This window comes from Lynx canadensis, chromosome A2, assembly GCF_007474595.2.
Source record: "Lynx canadensis isolate LIC74 chromosome A2, mLynCan4.pri.v2, whole genome shotgun sequence".
Lineage (NCBI taxonomy): Eukaryota > Metazoa > Chordata > Mammalia > Carnivora > Felidae > Lynx > Lynx canadensis.
Window position 1 is genome coordinate 154,892,547 of NC_044304.2, and position 27,104 is coordinate 154,919,650.

A 27,104-nucleotide genomic window follows, 5' to 3' on the forward strand; every position below is an offset into this window, starting at 1 on the left:
TTAACCCTGTACCTTTCCCAATCAGGGAGGCCCTGCAAGTGCTCTGATATTTAGGTTAGAAAATGTCACAGAATCCTGTAGACCCATGGCTTCCAAATGTTTTTGATGAGGTACCCTCCTAGTGAAAAGTTGAATCTATTTACATACATACCTGCACGCACATAATGTATTTAGAAGTTTTATACAGGTTCTACCGCCACCAGCAGATCTCTGAAGGCACGGTATATGCTCTGGGCAAATTTTGCTGTACTTCAAAGTATCTTCTTGATAATTTTTCATATTTTTTGGTGACCTGCTAAATGTTATGACCAGGTAAAGTGATTAATATGGCTGCCACAGTAGGGACAGGGACAGAATCATCTCTGCCATTTTCTTAAAGTTCCCCGGTGCTCACATATCAGCATCCATACTGCAGTCTCTGAGCAGTGTTCAGGCCCTTTCCCATTTCGTCCAGGGTTAATTTTGGCTGATATTAACACAGAGGTAACATAATGAGAACTTCTGTAAACCAGGGCCTGACATCTGCAGTAGCACACGGTGACACTCTCCAGCAATGAATTAAGGAGGCCACTGCCTGCCTTTCTGCCCTGGGCCCACTCACGGTCAGTTCCCTAAAACTGGTGGGCCCCCATGGACTAAGCGGGTCCCAGGGTCAGCTTGTAGAGCCGATATCAGTAAAACTTAGTTTCTTTCTTTTCTTTTTCTTCTTTTCTTTTTCTTCCTTTTCTTTCTCTTTCTTTCTTTCTTTCTTTCTTTCTTTCTTTCTTTCTTTCTTTCTTTCTTTTTCTCTCTTTCTTCTTCTTCTTCTTCTTCTTCTTTGTGATAAAAAATAGTATTTTCTCCCACATCACAGTGGATTCTCTGGTTTTGGAGACCGCTGCTCTAGACAGTGAGTAGTAAGTCAAGCCTTCCCGCTCTCTGGAAGTTCTGGTCTGACCACAGGACTAGATTCTTCCACTCTTTCCTTCTCAAGGATGAAGTTCCTCCCCTTTGTCTTTTAGGGAGCAAAGAAGGTTTAGTTGCACATAGGATCTAGGATCATTTGGGGCAGTTTTTTTGAGGGGTATGGATAGCAATTTTACTTATCAGGTCTTTTTTTAATGTTTATTTTTGAGAGAGTGTGTGTGTGAGCAGGGGAGGGGCAGAGAGAGAGAGAGAGAGAGAGAGAGAGAGAGAGAGAGAGATTGAGATTCCCAAGCAGGCTCCATGCTGTCAGCACAGAGCCCCTTGCGGGGCTCGAACCCACAAACTGTGAGATCATGACCTTAGCCCTAGTAAAAAAGTTGGACGCTTAACCAACTGAGCCGCCCAGGCACCCTTTACTTACCAAGTCTTGAGGGGAGGGCACTCTAGTCAGGCAGTGAGGGGTTGGGGTGGCTCCAGATAGCTGGGGTGGGCAGTGGCACTGTTCAGCTTCCTCATGGGCACTCCAGCCAGACACAGAGCCCTTGTGTCAAGTGCCCATACACCTACGCTGTGAGGTGAGAGAGAGTCCAAGTGCAGGGTGGGTGCCGCCCTGAGCCTGTCTCAGCAGTACTGAGCTTTGCCTTAAAGCCGATGGATTTAATCAAACTATTGGTGGCATGTGTTACTTATCTAACATCGCATACAAACTACCCCAAACTTAGTGGCTGAAAAACAACAAAACTTAGTACCTCACAGTGTCTGCAGGTCAGAAATCTGGGTGCAGTCTAGCCAGGGCCCCTGCTCAGGGTTTTGCCCAGGCTGCGGGCATCTTGAGGCTCCACAGGGGTGGGTGCGATGCCAGGCTCATTCACGTGGCTGTTGGCACACTTCAGTTCCTCGTGGGCTGTTGGACTGAGGGCCTCAGTTCCTCAGGAGCCATTATAGCAGCAGCTGAAAATGAACACAGGCTGTCTCAGAGGAGAAAAATGGGCAACAGATGTGCTTTAATGTAGGTAATTGGCTGATTTTTAAATTCAGCATCTTAAAAAATGCTAAATCTGATTTTTTTTTTTTTCAACGTTTATTTATTTTTGGGACAGAGAGAGACAGAGCATGAACGGGGGAGGGGCAGAGAGAGAGGGAGACACAGAATCGGAAACAGGCTCCAGGCTCTGAGCCATCAGCCCAGAGCCCGATGCGGGGCTCGAACTCACGGACCGCGAGATCGTGACCTGGCTGAAGTCGGACGCTTAACCGACTGCGCCACCCAGGTGCCCCGCTAAATCTGATTTTTAAAGTCGTCTTCTTACCGAGAAAAGGCTACTTCCTTGGGTGTAAGTGGATAAAGGAGCAGCATGGTGGCTGTCCCCTGAAGAGCGACCACAACTCAATCCCTTCTAAAGTAGAAAGAATAAGGTTCATTTCTGTGTTACTAAAACCGCTGGACAGACGGGTTCCTTTCTTCTTTCTAAGACTTCTAGGGAAAGGGAGATCAAGCCTTTAAACGTAGGAAATGAAATGATACATGAAGTTGTGTGAACAAAAGTTTGTTTTGTTTTTTCTCTCCCTTCCTTGCTTCCTTGCTTTGTTTTCTATTACCAGCCAAGGAATAGGTTCTTGATTTGGGGTTAGATGCTGTATGTTAGGTCAGTTAGGGTCTGTCTCTAACTGACAGAGCCACCCAGGCGCCCAGCCCCTTTGGAATTCTTAAAGCGTGTCTAGAAAACAAATAGGCATCACTGCTACATAGTCAAAATATTTTACTGATTGGGACCATAAACTATAGTAAAATCAGAATTTGTAATGCAAGGCATTAAAGCTAAGGGTCCTACAAATGGTCTATAAAACAATATTTTTATTACAAGCATTATTATAATTATTTAATATTACAAGCAAGCATTGAAGTTAAAACTTCTTGGTTAGTAATTCAGCAAAAAAGATGGGAAGAGTGGATGAATTTTAATTCCCCTGAATAGCTTTTGCTAGGAGGAAAGGAAAGAATAACAAAGAATAAACATTTCCTGAGTACATGTGGTGGGCTAGGTACTCTAGAAGACTCGCACTCAGATGGGGCCACTGATACTCAGAGAAGTAAAGTGACTCGACTTTAATGGAGCTAATAGAGCTATTAACTCGATTTGACCCTATTAACTCTATTTGAACTCCAGATCTTTTGGCTCTTTTTTGTTTAAGCTGTGCCCCCCCCCCCCCCCCCCCGCCCCGCCCCTTGGCCTTGCAATCACAAATTCATTCTTTGCTGGGATCAGGGAAGTTGTGTAGCTTGGGCAATGAGCTCCCAAGGAAGAATGGAAAGCTCTGTCTTCCCAGTTCATGAACTTCATATCTTAGTGGTCATACATGTCACTAGAAAGGGTAAGTGGCTCAGAGGAAGCCATGCTCTTGTGTATCAACTGGAAAGTCAACTTTCATCCAGAAAATAGTGGATTCTCTCCTCTATACACCAGCTTACAAGTTGGGAGGGCAGGACAACAGGGGAGAGAGTTCTACAGGGCCAGGGGTTAAATTAATAGTCTGCTCAGAAGGTCACAAGGCAACTCAGTAATCCCAAGCTTTATGTGAGTGTAACTCCAGGGAGACAGGTTTCCTGTTACAGGGCACATGGAGACCCAGATCTTGGCACAGGAAGGATGTCAGTTATATTCATGCACTGAAATCCCTAAATTTAGGTCTGCATTTCTCTCCGTAAGTATCCTCTTCTTCATGCTTGTGACTCTGAGAGTGAAGTCTTCAGGGCTTAGCAAACGATGCATTTCAAATAGAAATCTCCAAGGTGTGAGGCTGGCAGGCTAAGTCTATAAGTTAACCTTGTGGGGGGTGCCTGGGTGGCTCAGTCGGTTAAGCAATGGACTCTTCACTTTGGCTCAGGTCACGATCTCAGGCTGGGGAGATCAAGCCCCAGCTGGGTCCTGCCCTGACAGCATGGAGCTTGCTAGGGATTCTGTCTCTCCCTCTCTTCCCCGCCCCCGCTCGCATGTGAGCACACTCTCTCTCAAATAAATAAACTTAACAAAATAAATCAGTTAATCAAACTTGCAACTTTTTAGGAAGACCATAACCGGTAAGTTAAGACCCTAAGAATTTCTGGGAGGGTTGAGGGGAGATGGTGGTGTGGGTGTCTAGAGGAGCTTAGAGTCCATCCAGGATTTAACAGAAGGCAATATTAGGAGACAAAAGTCAAGAATCTAGGGCTTGGCTCAGGATCAGGGAATTAGAGCACTGCATAAACTGGAGGGCACGCTAACATGCAGATTCCTTGGCCTTGCTCCAGACTGAAGAGTATCTGGGATCGGGCTCCTTAGGTGATTCTGATGCCACCAGTCCATGTACTGGTATTTGCGCACCACTGGCTGCTGGTTGGTAATCAAGTGGCAGAACAATAAAAAAACGAAGACTTTAAAGAAAACTGTTGTGAGCCTCTTGCAGGAGAGGAGAGCACAAAGGACTCGCTTTGGGCAGGTCCTCTGCGTCAGAAAGGGTCTAGCAGCCTTAAGGGGGGTCCAGAAGGCAGTTAACTAGGGAAGAACAGGCAGAGGAGCGGATGGAGGTGGGAAAACACCGTGTAGATGAGCAGTCAGAGAGGAGCGAGTGAGCAGACTCAGTGTTGGTTTCCCAGCACAAGCGCGCAAAGAGGGTCTCCTAAAGCTGAGCCTGAAGCCGGGAGACTCCTAAGGCCTTTCCCCTGGCAAACGCTACCTTCTGGGAGACGGGCGGGGCGACGTCATGACGTAACGGGGCGGGGCGCCGGGGGAAGTGACGTAAGAGGCGGTGCGGCCTGGGAACGGCGATCCGGACGCGCGCTGGCATGTCGGCTGTGAAGCGGTTGGCGCCTTTCTTTCGGGTTGGAAACCACTTGTTCAAAGGCCGCGGCTCCGGGGCGGCTGGAGGCACTGGAGTCCGTCAGTGAGTGTTGGCTGGGAGAGGGGCCCCGCCTGCTTCTAACGGAAAGCGCCCGTCTTCGGGACGCCCTCACCTTGACCCCGAGCACCTGGGCCGACCGGGTCTCTCCAGCGATCTCCGCCCCGAGGCATGCTGGGACTTGGAGTCCCGGTCCGTGACGTGGGGGCCAGGGAGACCGGGGGGCAGTGGGCGCCGGGGCACTGTTTGCTTGGCAGGTTTTCCACTGTGCGGGAGGCCGCTCCTGCCCCAGGGGAGCCTGCCTTTGGGAAATTCAGTTGAACGTGGAGGCAAGCTGGAGCTGATCTGGAAGCGAGAGCAGGAGTTGGGGGAGGCGAGGGCGTTCTGGCAGAGGAAACAACCTGTACGGTGTGTTTTGAAGCGTCAAGTGCGAGGCAAGGAGTGTCCGAAGTGCCTCGGGAGACCTTGGGACGTAGGGAGGGAATGTCCGCATGCGCGGCTGGAGGATTTCTAACGGAGGCGATAGCGATCCCAGCGAGGTTTTAATTAGATGTCACATAACCAGATTTTAATTCCATTCTGAATAGTTACTCTGGCTTCAGGGTGGAGGATGAATTCTCTTAAGGTTGTGGAGGCGATCACCCAGGGAGAGTGCCGAAGGGTGAGAAGAGAGCCAAAAGTGGATGCTTGGGCAATATAGGAATAAAAAAAAAAAAAAAAAAAAGAAATCTTATTTTTTAGAACTGTTTTGTGTTCACAGCAGAATTGAATGGTAGGTACAGAGATTTCCCATAAGGCCCCTGTTCTCATGCATAGCCTCCTCCATTATCAACATTCCCTATGAGAATGTTCCCTTTGGCAGAATCGATTGACACATTATCTCCGAATCCCATAGTTCGTGTTAGGGTTCACTCTCGCAACACCAGAATTAAGAGAATGAGCAATAGAGGAGTCACCCGTGAGGTAGCCCAAAAATTCAACTGGAGATCATAGTGCTGGATGCCAAGGGAGGGCACATCTGCCAAAAATGAATTGGTAGTGCAGAGATTCAGTACGAGCAGGACAGAAAGTAGAACGCCGATTTTTACAGGTGATGTTCCAGGCCCCTTAGATCATCATCTACATTTTTCCAAGAGGCAGGGTAGGTAGTGGTTAAAAGCAGGATTGTGGCCTCAAACTGCCTCAATTCAAATCTCACCTCTGCCACAGTCTAGCTGTTTGGCCTTGGAAGTTTGTTTCTTTCTTTTTACTGTTTATTTACTTATTTTGAGAGAGAGAGCATGAGCAAGGGAGGGGTAGAGAGGGAGAGAGAATCCCAAGCCGACTCTGCACTGTCAGGGCAGAACCCGATGAGGGGTTCGATCTCAACTAACCGCGAGTTCGTGACCTGAGCTGAAGTCAGGAGTTGCATGCTTAACCCACTGAGCTACATAGGTGCCTGTCTTTAAAAAAAAAAAAAAAAAAAAAAAAAAAAAAAAATTTTGTTTATTTTGAAGGAGAGAGAGAACGTGAGCAGGGGAAAGGCAGAGAGAGAGGGAGACAGAATCCGAAGTAGGTTCCAGGCTCTGAGCAAGCTGTCAGCACAAAGCCGGACATGGGGCTCAAATCCATGAACCGTGGGATCATGACCTGAACCACCCATGTGCCCCTCTTTTTTTTTTTTTTTTTAATGCTCTCTCCATCCAGTGTGGGACTCAAATTCATGACCCTGAGATCCAGAGCTGCGTGCTCTACCAACTGAGCCAGCCAGGCGCCCCAACGACCCACTTATTTCAAGTCATAGTTAAAACAACAGGTCACTGTGGCAATAATGAAATGTGGAGAGTTCCTGGTAGTGAGTTTGAACTGTAATTCTCAAATATTATTTTAATGAATTTAACTAATGGGCCCTTGTATCTAAAACGTATCAAAGAGAAAGCCTGTTGTTACAATATATTGAATTCTCATCCCCATAGCTTGTTTGTAAAATGAAGTATTTATATGCATAGATAGGTCCTGAATAAATAACTGTTAAATAAAATTGGCACATGATGGCATTACAGAAACAGTGTGATATATTCTTCAGGTCGTAAAGCAATGATGCTTGAGGGAGCCTTTTATTTTTTATTTTTTTTTTAACGTTTATTTATTTTTTTGGAGACAGAACAAGCAGGGGAGGAACAGAGAGATGGGGGAGACACAGAATCCGAGGCAGACTCCAGGCTCCGAGCTGCCAACACAGAGCCTGACGTGGGGCTCAAACCCACAAACTGTGAGATCATGACCTGAGCTGAAGTCAGCCGCCCAACCGACTGAGCCACCCAGGCGCCCCTTGAGGGTGCCTTTTAAAAGTAATATGTGGTCACTATTTAAAAACAAACAAACTGGGGCGCCTGGGTGGCGCAGTCGGTTAAGCGTCCGACTTCAGCCAGGTCACGATCTCGCGGTCCGGGAGTTCGAGCCCCGCGTCAGGCTCTGGGCTGATGGCTCGGAGCCTGGAGCCTGTTTCCGATTCTGTGTCTCTCTCTCTCTCTGCCCCTCCCCCGTTCATGCTCTGTCTCTCTCTGTCCCAAAAATAAAATAAACGTTGAAAAAAAAAAATAAAAACAAACAAACAAAAAATCTATATTACTCAGCCATAAAAAAATGAAATCTTGCCATTTGCCACAACGTGGGTGGATCCAGAGTGTAATGCTAAGTGAATTCAGTCATAGAAAAAGACCATATTATTTCATTCATATGTGGAATTTAAGAAAAACAAATGAGCAAAGGCAGGGAAAAAGAGAGAGGCGACCAAGAAACAGACTCTTAACCCTAGAGAACAAACTGATGGTTACCAGACAGGAGGTGGGTGGGGGGATGGGTGACCTAGGTGATGGGGATTGAGGAGGGCACTTGTGGTGAGCACTGGATGTTGCATGGAAGTGTTGAATTTCTGTATTATACATCTGAAACTAATATTACTCTGTATGTTAACTAACTGGAATTTAAACCAAAACTTAAGGGGTGCCTGAGTGGTCAGCCAGTTAAGCATCAGACCCTAGGTTTCAGTTCAGGTCATGATCACGTTATGGGAGATAGAACCCCACGCTATCCACTTGGGATTCTCTCTCTCCCTCTGCCCCTACCCTGCTCATGCTCTCGCTTTCTCTCAAAATAAATAAACTTAAAAAAAAAAGTTAATAAAAATTTAAATACATATGCAAAAATAGGAATCACCTCTTACGCCATCCATTAATATTTTCTGTAGAGGCTTCCAAATAGATGTGTAATATACTGGGTAAATATTTACATAAAAATGAAACTTTATCTCTTCAGTGCTGATGGGAATTCTAATTAAGAACTGTGTCTTTGATTCATAAAATGAGAAAATTATTAATGTTGTTCGTAGGCAGTATTTAAGAGCTTGGGCTTTGCCACCAAATAATCCCCCAGTGTTTTCATTTGTGAATATTAGTAACCATAGGCTCTGTCTATAGGGTTATGAAAATAAATGATAGTGCATATAAAATGCTTACTTTGGTGTTTGGCACATGGTAAACAATAAATGATGATTATTAATAACCTTTAACAATTAAAGGGAGAGGATAGGGGCACCTGGGTGGCTCAGTCGGTTAAGCGTCCGACTTCAGCTCAGATCATAATCTCAAGGTTTGTGAATTTGAAGCTCCCAGTTGGGCTCTTTGCTGACAGCCTGGAGCCTGCTTCAGCTTCTGTGTCACTCTCTCTGCCCCTTCCCTCCCTTTCAAAAACATAAATGAATATTAAAAGAGTAGGAGAGGATAATAAGGGTGGTGGGTAAGAATGTATAAGGAACCATAGATCTAGTGATGTTCTCAAATCTACAGCCCAGTTTGAAGAAATGTTAGTGCAGTTTTGGTACAGTTATTCATTTCTATGCTGCACAGAAGAGAATATTGTTTTACAAGCTGAGTCTTACCTGAAATGAAATTTGTGAACACTGTACATTTTATACAGAAATTCTCTTTAAACTTCTGTATCATAGAATATGTATAGCTGCTAAATAGATCTTCACAATAACACCATTCAGTACAAATTATATTACGTTAGAGTCCACCTATAATAATTAAAATCTAACTGAATAAAAAGACTGCAGCCCTTAGGGATTGTGTCCCCCAGTTTATCAATATTGAAATGAAAACAAAAACCAGAAAAAGTTGTTTGGACTTACTGTTTTGAGGCTCTTTGCCTCTGTTCAGAAGTATTAGCTTATTATTTATTTTTTTAAAGTAAACATTTGCTTTTATGTATTAAAAAATTTTTTTAGGGTCATGAGTTCCGGCCTCACATTGGGTGTCAAGATTACTAAAAAAAATAAATAAACTGAGAAGAAAAAAAAAAAAGGATTTGCTGAGTCGTCATTCCCATCTAGTGGTCTTTTAATAAAGACTGTAATAGAGCAGAGGACATAATTTGCCTTTGAAATAGATGGCTAAACAGAACAAAATTAATTTGCCCATTTGTTTTACTGGATCAGCTAAGTGACGTACTGCTGCAGGTTCACGTCCCTGGACTAAAACTTGAAGCCGGTATCCCATTATCAACACGTTCATATTTCTGCTGTAAAATACATGAATATTCACTAAAGGGAAATAATAATCTTATCAGCGCAGGCCAGTTTTTTGCTGCCAAACAAGTTTAAAAGCAGGCTTATGAAAAATGAGTTTCAAGGGACTGTGGAGGTCTGTCATCCTGTGTTTCATGGAGGAGATGAGAAATGTTAGATTTAGGGGCACCTGGGTGGCTCAGTCGGTTAAGCGTCTGGCTTCGGCTCAGGTAATGATCTCACGGTTCGTGGGGTCAGGCTCCGCATCGGGCTCTGTGCTGACAGCTCGGAGCCTGGAGCCTGCTTTGGATTCTGTGTCTCTCTCTGTCTGTCTGCCTGTCCCTGCTTGTGTGCTTTCTCTCTCTCTGCAAAATAAATAAAACTTAAAAAAAAAAAAAAACAAAAACAAATGTTAGATTCAGTTTCTAGATTTAACTTTAAAATTTTGGATGATTTCATACTTTGAAGAGGCACCAAGCGGCGTAACATTTTGTTTTGTGTCATAGTGCCGGTGGCGGGGTGCATATCGAGCCTCGGTATAGGCAGTTTCCCCAGCTGACCAAGTCCCAGGTGGTCCAGGCCGAGTTCTTCAGTGGGACCATGTGGTTCTGGATTCTCTGGCGTTTTTGGCATGACTCGGATGCTGTGCTGGTAAGTGCAGGACAATAATTCTAATATATTAATAGAGTATTATAATTAATTAGATTGTTATTACTAATATATCAATAGCTTAGCTTTTTCATTTCCTGTCTGTAGACCGTTTTGCTGTCTGGATATATCCCTTTACCATGTTGTCCTTGGGGACATGCAGAATCCTATTGACAAATGAAATACATGATCTCTGACCTTTTCTACCCACAGGTGTACAGGTTGGTAATCCATCTCTTACGGCTTCTGTTAGGTTGTCATATTCGGAAGGAAGACTAGAAACTAATTCTTTTACCTTCTGAACCAGGGGTTCCTTGGTGGGTTAAGTTTCAGACTTCAGTTGCTTTAAATGCTCAATGTCATCTAGTCTGTGCAGGGGCCCAGGGCAGCCAGATCAGGGTGGGAGAGATGTGGGCTAATTTGTCTTGAGAAGTTAGCTGCTGGTAACATTCTAACATGTTACTAGCCTCAACTGAGTTTTTATCACCTTTGCAGGACTCTGTTCTCCAGGAAATTAAACCTTTCCGCCGTTGAAATCTGTGCTCGTTGATCTAGATAGGAAAAAAATCTTCATACACAAATCTTTGATGCATCGGGTTGATTCATGTCCCATCTCCCTTAGAATTCTGTGCTCTTGTCCCCCTGTAGGGAGTTGTTTGGTATCTGAATTGGCAGCACGTGGACACCCCTAGCTTGCTGTAGGTCCGCTGTCAGGCCTGTATGTGGCTGCTTGGCCTGAGACGATGATGCCACCAGAAATGCCCTGAGTCGGGACTGAAGATGAATGAGCCCACCTGAGGCTTCCAGATCTCCCGGCAGGATTGACAGGACACTTTGAGACGTTATATTTTACCAGGGCTTTAACGCATTGTCGAGATGTGGGGTACCTTCTCCCAACCGTCCATCATGGATGCGTACTGAAATGCTGGCTCGGGCTGGTGGCTCCAAAACGGGTAGGCTTTGAAGTTCAGGCCACAGCTCATATTGAACAGGTTGAAGAACAGTCGGATGAGCAAATAGTAAAGTAGTGGAATTTGTTCCTGTGGTATGTCAGGGTCTGTGTATAGGACAGCCTTAAATTTTTTTTCTTTTGAATTTAATTCACCGTATGGAATATATGTAGATTCTTTACCTTTTTTTGAACGGTTGTCCCCAGGGTCACTTTCCATATCCAGATCCTTCCCAGTGGACAGATGAAGAACTAGGTATCCTCCCTGATGATGAAGACTGAAAGTGTCGATTGAACTCTTTACAAGTGGGTATGCCCCACATTCCTTTGGAAACTTGTTTGCCTTGTGTCGATAAAAATGTTTTGACTTTATGATGGTCTTTCTAAAATCATGATGGGCAATTAACTGTATTGTGTCTGACTTCTGCCTTTAGTATTTTCATATTTGCTGTCTCCTCTTCCTTTTCAATATTTGTTTTAAGAAATTCTCTTTTCCTGAGTCATGTTATGATTTAGGGTCCCATTTAGCCATCTTTTTTTTTTTTTTTTTTTAGTGTTTGAGAGAGAGTGCAGGAGAGGCAGAGAGCGGGAGAGAGAATCCCAAGCAGGCTCTGCCCTCAGCACGGAGCCCATTGTAGGGTTCCGTCTCATGAATGTGAGATCATGACCTGAGCCAAACATGAGTTGAGCGCTTAACTGCCTGAGTCACCCAGGCGCCCCTGTCTATTTATTGATCAAAGACTTTTCTAAAGTATCAACTCCACAGGGGGATTATAGTGGTGGATAAGGCAGGTACGGAGCTTGCAGTTATGTTTGTAGTTGCAGAAATACCATGTTCTACTCTGAGTGTTTAAGTATAGAAAGTTCCAGCTTATGAGAAGTGTTACGATATGGAATTGTGTGGAGATTAACCCCAAACAGTAAAAGGTTAGGGTCCTTTCATTTTTCCAAATTAGGAATCAGAGTTTTTCTTAGTTTGAAAGGAAGGTTCTACTCCTAGAACCTTCAGGGGTTAAGACATTCTCATGTAACATGTTTTTTAAATCAATCATTGCATTAATAATTGCCAGCACTCAAAAGGCCTTGGAAATTGTTTTATTTATTTTCAGGAATTATTTTAAATGCTAGGAAGCATTAAATGAAAAATGTTCCCATTCCATCATACTATTAGTATTGCTATTATAATTTTAATTAGAAGTAGCTTATTGAGGGGCACCTGGGTGGCTCAGTTGGTTAAGTGCCCGGCTTTGGCTCAGGTCATGATCTCATGTGAGTTTGAGCCTTGCGTCGGGCTCTGTGCTAACAGCTGAGAGCCTGCAACCTGCTTCAGATTCTGTGTCTCCCTCTCTCTGCCCGTCCCCTGCTTGCACCCTGTCTGTCTTGCTCTGAAAAATAAACATTAAAAAAAATTTTTTTAAGGAAAAGAAAGTAACTTATTGACATGAAAATTACAGCAGTTTTAGGGTATGTGGGGAGGAGAGGGAGAGGAAAAAAATGTCCCCCAAGGGCAGGTGGTTAAACTGTCTCACAGCTTGTTTTGTGTCTCTGGATTTACCGTGCGTAAATCAGGGGTCCCTGTTAGCAGGACCCTCCTTCCCTTTGGTAACGTGACTGCCAGCACAAACCTCCTCTTCTTACAGATTTCCCAGTATTCTCACACAGTCATTAACATTTTATTTTAAAGATGAGACTGTAAACCCTTTGAGAAGGTACTCTATAAGACTACTCTCATGATTGGTGCTCAGTGAATGCTTGAATAATTGAATAAAAGTTATGGATTTGAATTATTGAAAATAAAAGTACTTAAAGCTTTCTACTTTTGTTTCCCTGCAGGAGTCAGGCGAAAGTTTCAAGCGATTGAGGACTTCATATCGTACCTGAAAGTTGTAAATTAAAGTGTTTTGGTCAACAGTGAGGAACTGAGTTATGGATGTTTCTGATAACGACAGCCACCCTCTATGGATTATTTCCTATGCTCCCAACTGCTGTCCTAACTGGTTACAGGCCCCGTCACTGGATCCTCTGGGGTACCCCATGGTATAGACAGACATTAGCTCCACGTCTCAGTGAGGAAATTCAGGCTCAAGGAGATGAAGTAACTTTGCCTTAGGGTCACACGTTGATGAGTAGTGACATTAGGCCTGGCCCTGCACTTAACTGCAGAGCGATACCGCCCTCCTCCTAGTGAATGTTGTAGTCCTATGTATGTTGACAGTTAACGTGAAAACTCTTGCCATTTCTCTACTGCTGGTGTTTTCTTGCCCGACATACAGAGGTGAGAGGTTTATGTGGTCCATTTCTTGTGTTTATGTTATCGCTTGTGGGCTGGGCAGTGTTAGTGGCCATTTGTGGACCTGAGATACATGTCTAACTAGGAATTCTTACGACTGGAGGAATGGGAGATACTGGTGAAATAGGATATTCCGCTTTTCCTAAAATGTGTTTCGAAATACCTTCCAACTTTCTGTAGCATCACAGTTCTGATAGGACAGAATTTTCTTCTGTCCACAGATAAAAATCTGCAGTATAGAATGGCTAAATGATTTGCCCAGAAACATAACTGTTCATATTTTTAATTTAGGTTTTTAACCACTGGAGTGTAGGCAATACATTGCTGAACAAGACCGATAAGATGATTTTTTTTTTTTCATGTTTAAGGTTTTTTATTTATAGAGAGAGCAGGAGTGGGGGAGGGGCAGAGAGAGAGAGGGAGACAGAGAATCCCAAGCAGAGTCTGCGCTGCCAGCACAGAACCTGATGTGGGGCTTGAACTCACAAAACCATGAGATCATGACCCGAACCGAAACCAAGAGCCAGATGCTTAACCGACTGAGCCACCTAGGCATCCCAAGACGATCCGGTTCTTAAGGAACTTAAAAGACTTTAGGAAGGGAAGACAGACACAAATTGATTACATGAGATTTACTAAGTGCCCCGAGGGAAATGATGTTGGGTGATGTGCTACAGATCAGTAGGTGGGTACAGGTGGGTACTGATCTTTTGGGTGGGAGGCACCTGAACAAGTAGGAGAAACCGTCTGTGTGAGGGTCTCAAGGGGAGAGTGCTCCAGGGACAAGCAGTCGCAAGAAACAAGGTCTAGGGTGGGACTAAGGTCACTATGTTTCAGGAGCACAAAGTCCGGTGGGGCTCCAGTAGGTGAGGAGACCAGGGGACTAGATGAGGTTAACAGGTCATGGTTGCAGGTTTGGATTTTATGTTCCAGGCAGCGAGAAGCCTCTGGCAGGCTCTAAACAGAAGTGATCCTTGGTCCTCAGGTGTCAGGAGTAGGCACAAAGGCAGCAAAGCTGAAGCAAGGGGAACAGTTTCCCCCTCCCCCCTCCAGCTCCAGTAGTCAAGAGCCTGTTGCTCGACACTTCTTTTCGTTTTGTGTTCACTTACCTGGAGAAGAGGGCATGGTCTCAGCTGTTAAGTCTGTAAGATCTTTAAAAAGCCATCTCTTGGGGCGCCTGGGTGGCTCAGTCGGTTAAGTGGCCGACTTCGGCTCAGGTCACGATCTCGCGCTCCGTGAGTTCGAGCCCCGCGTCGGGCTCTGTGCTGACAGCTCAGAGCCTGGAGTCTGTTTCAGATTCTGTGTCTCCCTCTCTCTGACCCTCCCCCGTTCATGCTCTGTCTCTGTCTCAAAAATAAACGTTAAAAAAAAAAATAAATAAATAAAAAGCCATCTCTTCTCTGTACTTTTTAGGTCTAATTTTTCTCTCTGCCCCCTCCCTCCCCCTCACAAAGTGTTTTATTGATCCGTACTCATCTGTAACCCTGAACTCAAGATAATCCCATTAACCTCTTTGCCTTAGAAATCAGAGTTGCTTGATTTGAATTAAAGGTAACTTTAAAAAGCCTCCACCCTATCACATTTGACTCGAACCACCCAGGGGTTGGGGTGCCACCCCTGTGGAGTCGAAAGTCCGGGTGTAACTTTTGGCTCCCCCAGAACTTAATGGCCTACTGCTGACTAGAAGCCTTACTGGCAACAGGCAATTAACATGTTTGGCACATTATATGTGTTATATACTGTATTACAGTAAAGCTAGAGGAAAAAAAAAAACAAAATACATTTATAGTACTATACTGTCTTTATCAAAAAGAATCATGTATAAGTGAACCATTATAGTTCAAACCCATGTTCAGGGGGCAGCTGTACAGCTTATGGGAAAATAAAATAGGAGAAGGTACCAAAGCGTGACGTACATGTGAGTGATGGCTATATAGTTAGAGAAAGCTTATGGCTTAACTATGGGCCAGGCAATGTGGCAAACACTTTGCACATGTTAAGTCCACATTTTATAGACGAGGACATTGAACTATAGATTGGTAACTTGCCCAAGCTCACACAATTGAGAGCTGAGGTTCAGATCCTGGCTCGCCAGCCTGGCTCTAGGCCAAGTCAGCTTGTGAGAGTCAGTACAGCATTGTGTAAGCCTTTTTGATCATGACCTACTCGCTAATTTTACACGGTGGCCTAGAATATATGCTTGTGTGTATAATCCAAAAGTTTTATGACACCGTACTTAGCTGTGATACACACTACTTTCTCTTATTCTAAAATGGTTAACCGAGCCAGGTTCTACCACCCACGAAGGGGACTCCATTTGAAAAACTGGCACAGTGCTTCATGAATTCAGTCTGGGGTCAAACTTGCTGGATCTGACTCATTGCTTTACCATTTACTTGATGTGACTTTGGGTGCATTCCTTATTTGATCTCTTCTTCAACTTCCACATTTGTAAAAGGGATTAGATTAAATGTGTTAGCACATGAAGCCTCTAGAACCACATCTGCTGTGAAGGAAATAATCTCTAAACGTAAGCAACTGTTATTTCTAGACCACTGGGTCCAAGCCAAGTTTATGGTGACGCTTGAATCCCAGTCCAATTTTATAGGAAAGCCTCAAACTTTCCTGTAACTCGTCAAACATTCCCGTATATGCATACTCCGAGTGTTAGGGTATGGCCTGCTAGATGGAGGGAAAAGATGGACCTTCACAAAAGGAAAGGCAGGTGGTGAAGAAATGACTGATGGCAACAGAGAGCGTCAAATTTTAACACAAATTTATAACGTTTCCCATGGAACCCTGAGTACAAACACCACAAGGGAGATACTGTGTAAGGACCCCTGGTTGTACGCATGTTACGGAAAGGTACAGAAGTCCTCTGGGTCCTGTGTGCCCCTAAAACTGTTCTGTGGGAGGTCGGCCTGGCTGTCCGCCGCTGCCACCTCCTAGAAAGCACCAGTGGGGCCACAGCGTATGGTGCGGGGAAACAGGAACTGCCCATCCCAGCAGCCAGGCCTCCGCCTCTTGTCACGTACCTGAGCAGGGGCTTGACCAACTGGCAAAGACAGCAGGGGCAAGTGCAGTATGCCTGGCACAACATCCACTTCTCGCTACAAACTCACTGTCACGGAGTGAACACCCATTTCTGTCCAAATTTTGTTACAGCTATTAAACCATAACAAAATCGTACACACATACATGTAGAAAATGGCGCATGCTGCTGATGTTGAAAACAAAAGTCTGGAGTCTTGGCTGTGTCACCCTTGGGGATTCCTATTGAGTATCTGACAATGAGGGGACCTGGACCAGAATATCTTTTTTCCAGGGGCAGAGAGAAGGAGAGAATCTCAAGCAGGCTCTGCACTGTCAGCACAGAGCCTGATGCTGGGCTTGAACTCATGAACTGAGATCATGACCTGAGCCAAAAGCAAGAATTGGATGCTCAAGCGACTGAGCCACCCAGGCGCCCCTGGACCAGAATTATCTTTAGGAGCTCCTTCTGCACTGGCATTTATCAGCCTAGGAGTACTACATAATCCAGACAGCAGGTCCAATTATCACAGCCCCTGATAAAGTCTCAAAACTGGTGTGGTAGAGTGCTTTGTGATAGAATTTTATCACAATAATGAAAGTGTTCACGTTCTAGACCAAGTTTTAAGGAAAATTTCTAGTAGAGTAATACGTTCTTAAAACATAAGGCCCCAATCACTTTGTTGTAATCCTCTATGAAGTTTACTTTAAAATGAGTTTCTAAAAAAAAAAGTTTCGGGGCACCTGGGTGGCTCAGTCGGTTGAGTGTCCGACTTCGGCTCAGGTCATGATCTCACAGTTCGTGAGTTCAAGCCCGCATCGGGCTCTGTGCTGACAGCTCAGAGCCTAGAGCCTGCTTCGGATTCTGTGTCTCCCTCTCTCTCTGCCCCTAAACCCACTCTCATTCTGTCTCTGTCTCTCTCAAAAATAAATAAACATTAAAAAAAGCAATTCAAAAAAAAAGTTTCTATAATATCTGTATTACAGAACTTTCTTTTTTTTAAGATGAGAAAGCTATAGTTCAGAGAAAATAGTGGTCTCCACAGAATTTTATGATTAGCTGGAGGGGCATGAAAAACAAACCAGATTCCTCAAATAAGGTACCAACCTGAAGATATTTCTGTTCCTTCACATTAATCTCAGACATAGGGTTTCCAGGTGAAGTTTTAAAATGGTTGACTTCTCTTCTGGAAACTGCCCAGTTATCTGACATCACCTGAAGTTATTCTAGGAGTCATTCAGACTTCAGGTCGTGAAACCATGCACAAAATGAACTGTTTGGGGTAACTAGCATTTTTAAAAAACACAAGTGCATAGTTTCAAATACATGTCTATGAGTACATTCTGTGTTCCTACGCAAAATGTTTTGGAAGTTGTGTCAGAAAAATTGGAAACCTACACAATTCAAGGGGAACTTCTCCAGACTGATTCCTTCAATGACTCAGTTACTGCACACACTTCAGCTGAGCCACTGGAGGGCAGCAGTCAGCTCACAGCACCGTAACATACTTGAGGGTCACCACCAACACCAACACTGGACAAAAGGCTGTCCCCACCACCCTAGTGCAGTCGGTACAATGTACCAGGCATTCATTGCGACTACTTACTTTAAAAATATTTTTCATACAAGTAACTTCTACTCACCAAGCAGGGATTGACATGTATGAAACAAAACGCACATCTCCGGGTCTCCGCATTGCCTGGAAGTACTGTCAAAACCCCAACTACTTACGTTACTGGATGGGATAGTGCTAGAAAAAGAGTCTTGATAAAGACTTCTCCATGCAGTCAATCTTTATTATAGCAGTATTCGCATATTCACATCAAGTACATAGAACTTTTTGCCTTTTATATAATACAGAGTTTTTAAATAACTTTACACAGAAATAAATCTCTTCAATCTGAATTTCAGCTATTTTTTTTTAATTCTCCATGCTTTCTATCCAAACTGAACAATATTTTCCATTGTACAAATTTACATGAGAAAAACTCCAAAGTACAAATGAAGGGACCTGAGCAGGAAAGAACCAAAGTATCAAGGAGTGGGTATGGGGAAGATTAAAAAAAAAAAAAAAAAAAAAAAAAAAATTCAAGCAAACACTGAGGATTGAGGGACAAGAGGGAGACATTATCCATTTGACTGAAAATAAATGTCTTTTTTATGAATTGAAAAATAAGCTTTAAAAATAGTTACTCCATTGTAATTTTTGCAAAGCAGGTATAAAGAGGTCTGTGGACAATTTAAAAGTCCCCATTTTTTTTCACTGGGCACACCCCAGACTCCATGAGAACCTTTTCAATGCTTGAGTGGAACCGAAGTGAACTAAAGCCAAACAAACCTTTGGCAGCAAGAGAGAGAGGAATGTGTGTGTGAATCGCCGTAAGGTCTGGAGTGGTAAACCAGGAGCCATTAATTCACTGCAGTTAAAACACGAAGGATTTCCCTTTCCTCTCCTTTCTAGAAGAATTGTCCTCAAACCAAGAAGTGAATGACAACGGGGTGATTTCCTTTTTCCTGGTTTAAACCAAAGAGCAATCCTAAGTACTGAACTAGAATTCAAAGGGACGTATGTCGAGGAATGGTCAAATTCAGTCCCCTCATCAGCTGTACGCTCCTAAGAAAGCTACTGCTGAGTGAGGAAAGGGTCAGCGTGTACAACTAACAAATGAGAACACCACAAAAATACAGCACTGTGATAGAGTCCTTCAAATCAGGCAATATCACGAAGGCCAAATCAAGAACATAACCTGTGGCGTGGCCACAGGAAGAACAGAGGACCCAATGAATGCATTTCCAAATGGAGGGAAATACAGCACATACACATACACATACACACACGCACACGCACGCATACGCACTCCTGTATGTAAACTATTAGAACATGAAGATAAATAAGACATAAAGGTTAGCCACTTATGTTGGTAATTAACATGAATAAAAAGGCATTATATGTTTACATAGCCGGTTTTAATCAGCTATGGAACATACACAAATGTTAGTAGGAAGGAATAATTTCTTTTAAAAAACTGTTCACAGCTTAGAATAAAAAGCACACTTATTGCACTCTTACGTTTTATTTCAGGTAATTATAGTTTATTTCCCACCATCACATCAATTTTTCCCTAGCCCCCGACTTACTCCCACACCCTCCCACCTCCCATTTTGGTCCATGTTCTCTACATCTGTGCCTACTCCGTGAGCTTTGCTGCTTATGCTAGTCTCAAGTTTCTTCCACCAAACTCCAAGTGGGTTAAAAAAGGCTTAACACACAAATGCAACACAGAATCATTTTCAACACAAAACTGGTACTGAAGCAACTTTTAACCCCATCTCGGCCCCTGTAAGCAGAAGCCCTCTGCCGCGTCTCTTCGGTGAATTTCCCGCCCAGTTCCCCAGACTGATGACAGCCGGCTGCTCGTGGCGGACCATGTGCCCAGCCCGCCAGAGCGGCAGATGCTTGCCCAAGTCCTGTGTTCGGGACTAACACGAACAAACATTTCGGCTGCTTTCCAAGAGCACTTTGATCTATAGAATCCTTAAAACACAAACCCATCTCACACACACACACACACACACACACACACACACACACACACAAACGGATACACTGGCTGTGTCCCCATGCACTACAATTAGAACAGAATTCTGTTAAATAAAATTATACATTTTAATAAAATTAAACATTTTAATAAAACTAATTTAGTAATTAATAAAACTAAATGAACAGTTGGGTAGAAGGGGTCAAAGGATAAAAAAAAATTAAATAAAAAAGGATTAAAAAATTAACAGCTGAAGTTGTGGATGTTGAAATTAAAGATCTACCTAATCACTTTTTTGAGGTGAGGACGAACAATCCCGATGCGTGTTAAAATAAAGCACTGCTGCCTTACTTTAAGATTGTGGGACTTAACGTTTCTGTCCTCCTCTACCTTAAAAATCCTGATAGAAACCATCAATTACCCTTTCCGCCACTGGCAAAATTTAGGAGTCAATTTCAATTTCAATGTCTTTACCCAAACAGAAGTGAAAATAAGTTATCTGAAAACAACAAAACAAAGCTTACTCTCTAGTGTGCTGATTAAACAAAATCTTCCCAGTATTTTCAATTTTATCAGAGCTAGCAATACACTGGCCGTCTCCCTCTCCTCTGGTCAATGTACACATCAGGCAGAGATCCTACTGCACTCCTTGGGGCTCAACAGCCCATGGGCATCATAGTACATACGTACCAGAGTACAACAGCCTATGGGCATTTACAACCTAGTAAAACATCTAGAGGACCTGCTGGAGACAGTACAGTGCCTTTCCTGGGGGTGGCAAGAAGTGAAAACAAGACACAAAATGCACACCATGGAGTGTGTCCAGTTCACAGCCATCGGCCACGTCCCCAACTGGTCCAATGCCCCCTCGTAGAGGGGCCCCCCGTGGCACCCCGAACAGCATGACCAGGACAGCCCCACTTAATTTGCAAACAAGTCCTGGGAGGCCAGTTTACATTTTAAACTCTGAAAAATCCCTGTTCAGGTTGGCAGTACTCTGGAAAGTGATAAAATCAAATTCCGTCCTCTATGTTACTAGCATCCTCCTTCTCACTCTTGAGAAGGGACTGCTGCCCAGCATATATTATTTCCAACCCCAAACGACAGCAACTCCTTAAAATGTCTGTCAAACGTTTCTGTTATATAAAAGTTCCATGCTTTGAAGAACCTATTGGAGTAGAAAAAGTTTCTCTAGAAATGTCACTGAACTATAATTTTCAACCTACTTGCTCTATGTGATAAATATATCTGACTCTACTAGGGATTACGTGCTTTAAAAAAATAATTTTGTTCACCGAAAATGTACCTGTGTGTTTTCTCATTTTTTAAATGTGATTTCGGCTATAAACCCGTGAGTGCACTGATCTTTGCGGTCTACATTGCGCTCTACAAAATATTAACACAGCTGAGTTAGACCAGAGTGGCTGCTCTCTTCACATATCACTGATTTCTGCTAAAATTTTAGCTTTTTTATTGCATTGTGAAGGCACAGTAAAGATCATTTGGCAAATTGTCAAGGTATTTTTCTAGAGCCTCATCTACACCGTTTCAGTGTATGATCCCTAAGCTATCTGCTGTCATACTCACAGTAAACTGTCCATGTCTGGTTACTGTTTTTTGTTTTTGTTTTTGTTTTTTTAAATAGCCTTAATGGTGGGAATCTGCTAGTCCCAAGGTGCTGACATTCTAGTGCTAACGATGCCAACTCAGACAAAGAAGAGGATCAGGGGGCATCATTCCACCCTCTTCGCTGGGCAGTCTCTCTACAGGAGGATCTGTGCATGTGATGAAGCTGCGGCTAACTCTTTATGAAGATGTACTGTCTTGCCAAGCCTACTGAAAATTAAGTGTATCACTGTTAGTGAACCGTTACCGTAACTATCTAATTTCATGCAACTGACTTAAGGTTAAGATTCTGAAGCATACCCCTAAACAGATTCTGGCACCACCTGCAATAATAATCAGAAACTCTGAGCTACATTTTTCAGTATTACTGCTGAAATGCATAATGCCCTTTAGGACAAAATGAGAGTGCTCAAATACAAGTACACATAAAAGTTAAAATCTTAAATCATCTTCATGTTCTAGAGCTCCCGACTTTTCATATTTTAAAATAAATAACTATTCATTACCTCATTCTAAGGAGGTAGTTTTTTGAAGAGGTCACCTGAACCCTGCAATGTGCTTCAAACTAAAGCTAGACGGGGTCCACACAAGGCTGGGGAGTGAGTGCACAGGAGGGGCAGTGGGGGCCTGGGAGGGGATCCAGCAGCCCCAGCACTGCCTGGTGACTCAAAGAGAACATTGTGTGCTAAGAGAGCTGGGACTGCACCAAAGGAGAATCTAGGAAATATTTACAGAGTTTCTGCTTGACAGCGTTGAAGCCTTGATTACCTCTTTAGAACTACATAATATGCTCTTTCTCTTCCAACACCAACATAAATGTAACATACATGCTTCACATGGCATTTTATCTTCTAGGACGCTCCAGTACATCCTATAAGATCGTAAGTGCAATCAGGGACTGGATGTTCAGGAACCAGAATTTGACAGCTGGACAGAATCTTCTTTTAAGGTGCATATAAATACGAATGGTCACACTGGATTTTCTATTCACAAATCCCTTTTCTAAGTTTTTTGGTCAATATTATTTCAGTGGCAAAAGTCTAAACTCTACACTCTAGTTTGATGACAAAAAAGTCCATCCATCAAGAATACTACATATTTTGAAACAATCTTTTATGTTTGCTCTCAAATTTTCCAGAAGGCTTCACCTTTCCTTACCCAAAATAAAATACACTATAGAAGGCACCGCAGCCACTTTACGGAAAAGACAGGTTAACTACAACCTTACAAGACAGTCAGTGAAGCAGCCACACACTATCTGTACAAAATTATTCATAAAGTGCTTTGCACAAACAAGGAGTTCTTCCTTGTATCTTCTTAGGAGCTCAACAAGTCTATCTGTAGTCTAAGCATCAAAAAGTAAGAGGAAACCCCTTTATCATGTCATTTGTAAACGAGAGATGGAAAAATGGGAACAGAAATATTAAAATTTTATTTTTACTTTTTAAGGGCGCTATAAAAATCTCCCAAGAACACCCTGAGCCTGGCTTCTGGGCACAGCTTCATCTGAGATCAAGTCTGTTTCCTCTTTTTAAGTGAGACAGCAACCTATTCTAAATAGGATGGAAAGAAAAACGTGTATCACCTTGAATTTTATTTTGAAGATTCCAATGCTAAGCTTCCTCCATCACTAGTGCTGTGCTGGCTCCCGCCACCGGAGAGTCATGCGGCCAGGCCTCCTCTGGCAGGCTCTACCTGCTCAGCAGGACAGGCCTACTTTTCCAGCCCAGCTCTCTCCAATCTCGGCAAAGGGAACACACCAACCAGCTTAAGAGCATGGATGGGGACATATTTAAAAAGAAAAATAAACAATGCTTTTAGAAGAGAGGTAAAATTATGCACACAAGATGCTGTTCAGATCAACAAGAATCTTTGCCATTTCTGAATTCTGTAAGATATTGCTCTGCTCGTGTAGGACTTAAGATAAACGCATTGCTTTTCAAACTCATCAATAACTCCAGAATACTTCCCATTTTACTAGGACAACCTTCTACCAGTCTGTGGAGTTTTCAGTAGGCCTTCCCCTGAATACAGGTATTTTAGCAAAAAGCATCAAATGGCAGTGAGCTTAACAGGCTGAAAGATAGATAGTGGAGTGAGTTACAATTTGAAATGTTTAAATACCAATTTCTAATTCCCTGATTTATTTCATAGGTCCTAATTTCTGTAAGGTCCTTGGCTTCATAGCTTGGTTGTGCTAAGTATGTCTGATTTGATTTACATTCCTAAATGCTGACAAGAGATTCTAGGCTGGATTTGTCATTAATTTGCCATTAATAAATATATCCAGAGTTACTTTCTTTGTTACTACTGCAATTATACCACCGTTTAGTAAAGGCCAAAGGAAGCTACGAGTAGATTATATTTTCCACTTATGCAAAGACAAAGGATGAGGTTCTTGGTACTACAGCAGCCCTTTCTATAATAACAACTGCTGTTAGGCCTCATGCATCCTCCCCTCAGTCCCAATACACCTAAAATTGCTCTATTCTCTACTAAGGGAACTCAGCTGCCAAATTACCCGACCTTTTGAAGACCAGGCTTGGGAAAAAAGGAAGAAGGAGAATGAATGGAGACACCACCATTTTTATTCTCGGTTGCATATTCCAGATAAAGACTGGAAAGAGGACGGAGGATGTAGTGTAGGCATAAGTTGGAGGAAAACATGAGATATTAGCAAAGATGTTAGTGTGGATCCAGCAAGTACCATTAATTTAAAAATTATAAATATCTGTCATTACGCTAAGACTCCCCATATTTAGGTAGAGAAAAGGATAACGATCTTTCTTTAAAAGTTGTTTCTATAACAAAAATACAATTTTCCAGGAATATAATTCTGGCGGGAAGTATTATTTTATTCCGATTCAATTAAATCTGAAAATTATTTTCTTTTTAATAAAAATATAATAGAAGAAACTCAGAAATTAAAACTTGTACCTTACATTTAAATTACATAAATGTCTCACATTCAAAACCGTTATCAAGCAGTTTTGTAGGCTTTTAATTAGATAGATACCGCCATGGCATTTGTGCCCTGGACCAAGTAGCCACATAAGTACTTGATGACTGGAAGAGCTTAGGAGGAAGATATCAACTGTATTTTCCTGAGAATGTGCTACATTGTGGAGGAAAAAAAAAAAAAAAATCCCCAACACTTGTCTTCATTGCTGGACCCAGTGAGAAAAGAAGGCAATGTGTGCCAGCACGTCCCAGCCTGCGCGGTTAGGCAGACACCCTCAGTGAGCAAGGAAACAAAGGCCAGAAACCCAGTAGGTCAGGAAAAAGATGCAGCATCCCCTTTTCCTCTACACCAACACGGATCTCGTCCTCACCTCTCGTTCTCCATTTAAATAAAACAGCTTCACTTGATAAAAATGCGTCAAAGACTGGACATGCACCACACAGAAAGGCCATGCTGCATTTTTGTTCCATCCCTCAGAAATGAACGGTGGTGGCTAGGGGAAAGAGCTCCGCGACAAAATCCCAGAACAGGAAAGAGAACGATGCTTGGCGATTGCAAACTGCCCCGTCAGGTGACCAGCCACACGCGGATCTGGCGGTTAGAAGGGCAGAGCCGATCCGCAGGCTCTCCACAGCCAATCTCCCAAGCTGTAGCAGCAGCTCCTTTCCATCATGCCTGACCACCAAAAGGTCAGAACTCAGGCTCTCTCCTCTTCCTTCCTGGGAGTGGACAGACTTGTATGCACGTGGTATTTGTGTTGAAGAAGAAACACTGGCAGCAGAGAATTCTGGTTCCTAAAACATTCTTCCCTCTTTTGTTGGATGGGAAATTCCATTCTGTTCCACACCAGCTTATGCATTGAAAATTCTGTATCTTTAAAAAAAGAGTTGAGGAACAGAAGAACTGTGTTTTGATGTTAACGAATTGTACGAACACAAGACTTAAGAAATAAGAGTAGATGTTGCCATGATGGTGTGGCTACTTGAAGGCTGCAAATTCTCCTGTAGAGGGAGGACAAGAGCTAATTTTAAAAAAGTTATCTCAAATAACCTAGAGACCCAGAAAAGCCTCACTGAAAGGTGACTAGCTATCTATTACAAATCTAGCATCATCATAACTAATTTAAAAGCAAAAATGGCTGAAACCCTTAAAAGAAGATAATTTACAGTATAGAGAGTAGGGTTCAGTTACATCAATTACATATCAAGTCTGCAAGTAACTTCCCAGCGGGGATGTACATGTTATGGTTCTAGTCACGCTGAAAAGCACTGCAACGAACAAAATTTCTCAGAAACTGATTGTAAAATAGTAAGTCTGATTTGTTGAATACTTTGCCCCCCAATTATCAACTCATTTCCACTTTTATAATGCCACTATTAGATTAGAAAGGAAGAAACAAGAATTCTCCCCATTTGGAAAAAGATAAAATTAAGAGGTCAGCTGATTTGTCCACATGACACATTTGACTGAAGGAAAAAAAATCTAGACTGTCCATTTTCTAGTTCATTTCCTTTTCAACTACCAAAATATTACACATAGGCACGTGTGACTGAACATTACTGTCAGCACAAGGAATTCTTTAAACCACAAAGTCCCTTTGAGGTCCTATATTCCGTTAGCTTACCAACTTTGAGGGTTCATGCCATTATTTTTCATCTATCGTTTTGTTCATAGCTTCTACTTGTAACTAGAGGCTGGTTCTTCTTATTATATACACGGTAGTTAATTTTGGGGGGGTGGTTAATAACCGACAACTCTCGGAATTTAGCCAGCCTTAACATCGTTTCTCAGTAGTAACAGCTTGTGTGATGAGGATCCAAGCAATCACTAACATGAATACGCTATTTCATCTAGGAATAACCTATCCATCTTCTAATTGCTGTTAGATTCCAACTGGTTACTAGAGAACACTGGTATATCCCAACAGACTGCTAATGACTGGATGGCAGAACCCTCAGACTGTAGGCTAGTAATATTAGTCGATTAGACTAATATGAGACTGTTTGAATGCCTGTTATATGCCAGGTGCATCAGTGAATACTTCACATACATTTGCATCTGAGCCTCACAATAATTATAAGGCAGGTGCTGTTTCTTCTCTTAGTTTGTAGAGAAGCAAGCTGGGGGTTTAGGATAGTTAAGTAGTTTGCCTGCTATCTCACAGCTAGAAAGTGGCAGAGTTAAAATGCAAGTCTGGTGGAGGAGAAGAGTCTTCACTATTAACACACCCCTAAACAATTTTCAATAATTAATCATTTGTTTTCCCATTCTGAATATTATTACTAATTGGACTGCACATAGTGAAACTGTCTTTCTATCTAAGGATTCCTTTCACCAAGGAAGTAACCACGGCATTGTGAGTCAAAAGGTCAAGGAAGGGTAAAAGAATTATTACTTCATATTTAAAGTTAAAAAGATTAGGGAGTATGGCACTAGTGAAAAAATTAGCCAAATTACTAAGACTTTGGAGAGCCAAATATAGCATAACCACAGGAGGCTGTTAACAGCGACTCTAGAAATGTATAAACATTCACACTACCTTTGCTGATAGCTTGAGTGCATTATGGTTTTAAGGTTGCTATTTTTTCCAGTATTTTAATACATTTCTTCAAAGCAATTTCCAACATTCTAATTAGTAATCACTGTATCTGGCAGAATCTAAATCTCATCGAAGGAAGCCAATGTGAAAATAGGATTTACTTAGAAATTTTTATTTTAAAAAATGGCTAAA

The 27,104-nt window shown here is 42.8% G+C and overlaps 2 protein-coding genes across 5 annotated transcripts in view; one reads left to right on the forward strand and one right to left on the reverse strand.

Moving 5' to 3' along the window:
• The first annotated feature begins 4,672 nt into the window (after positions 1 to 4,672).
• NDUFB2 (NADH:ubiquinone oxidoreductase subunit B2) lies at positions 4,673 to 12,840 on the forward strand. 2 transcript variants are annotated; one of them, XM_030308581.1, is made up of 4 exons: positions 4,673 to 4,827; positions 9,835 to 9,979; positions 11,133 to 11,235; positions 12,759 to 12,840. In XM_030308581.1, exons 1-3 carry the CDS (start codon positions 4,730 to 4,732, stop codon positions 11,205 to 11,207), a joined length of 318 nt encoding a protein of 105 aa, XP_030164441.1. In that variant the 5' UTR covers positions 4,673 to 4,729; the 3' UTR covers positions 11,208 to 11,235; positions 12,759 to 12,840. The 2 variants fall into 2 exon arrangements, with proteins under 2 accessions (XP_030164441.1, XP_030164440.1); XM_030308580.1 differs by having other exon boundaries at positions 4,674 to 4,827; positions 11,133 to 11,231.
• Positions 12,841 to 25,255: 12,415 nt separating this feature from the next.
• The window catches only part of BRAF (B-Raf proto-oncogene, serine/threonine kinase), a 166,564-nt gene continuing 164,715 nt past the window's right edge, over positions 25,256 to 27,104 (reverse strand). For all 3 annotated transcript variants that reach the window (XM_030308583.2, XM_030308582.2, XM_032592466.1), the window contains one exon: positions 25,256 to 25,374. In XM_030308583.2, the coding sequence (XP_030164443.1) occupies positions 25,352 to 25,374 (23 nt within the window). In that variant the 3' untranslated portion in view covers positions 25,256 to 25,351. The remainder of the gene's footprint in view (positions 25,375 to 27,104) is intronic.

Excerpts from the sequence above, each read along its gene's own strand:
- NDUFB2 (XM_030308581.1), top strand. The coding sequence starts at position 4,730 with ATGTCGGCTGTGAAGCGGTTGGCGCCTTTCTTTCGGGTTGGAAACCAC. Across the intron at positions 4,828-9,834 it reads GGAGGCACTGGAGTCCGTCA|TGCCGGTGGCGGGGTGCATA; the intron begins GTGAGTGTTGGC and ends TTTGTGTCATAG. Across the intron at positions 9,980-11,132 it reads ATGACTCGGATGCTGTGCTG|GGTCACTTTCCATATCCAGA; the intron begins GTAAGTGCAGGA and ends GGTTGTCCCCAG.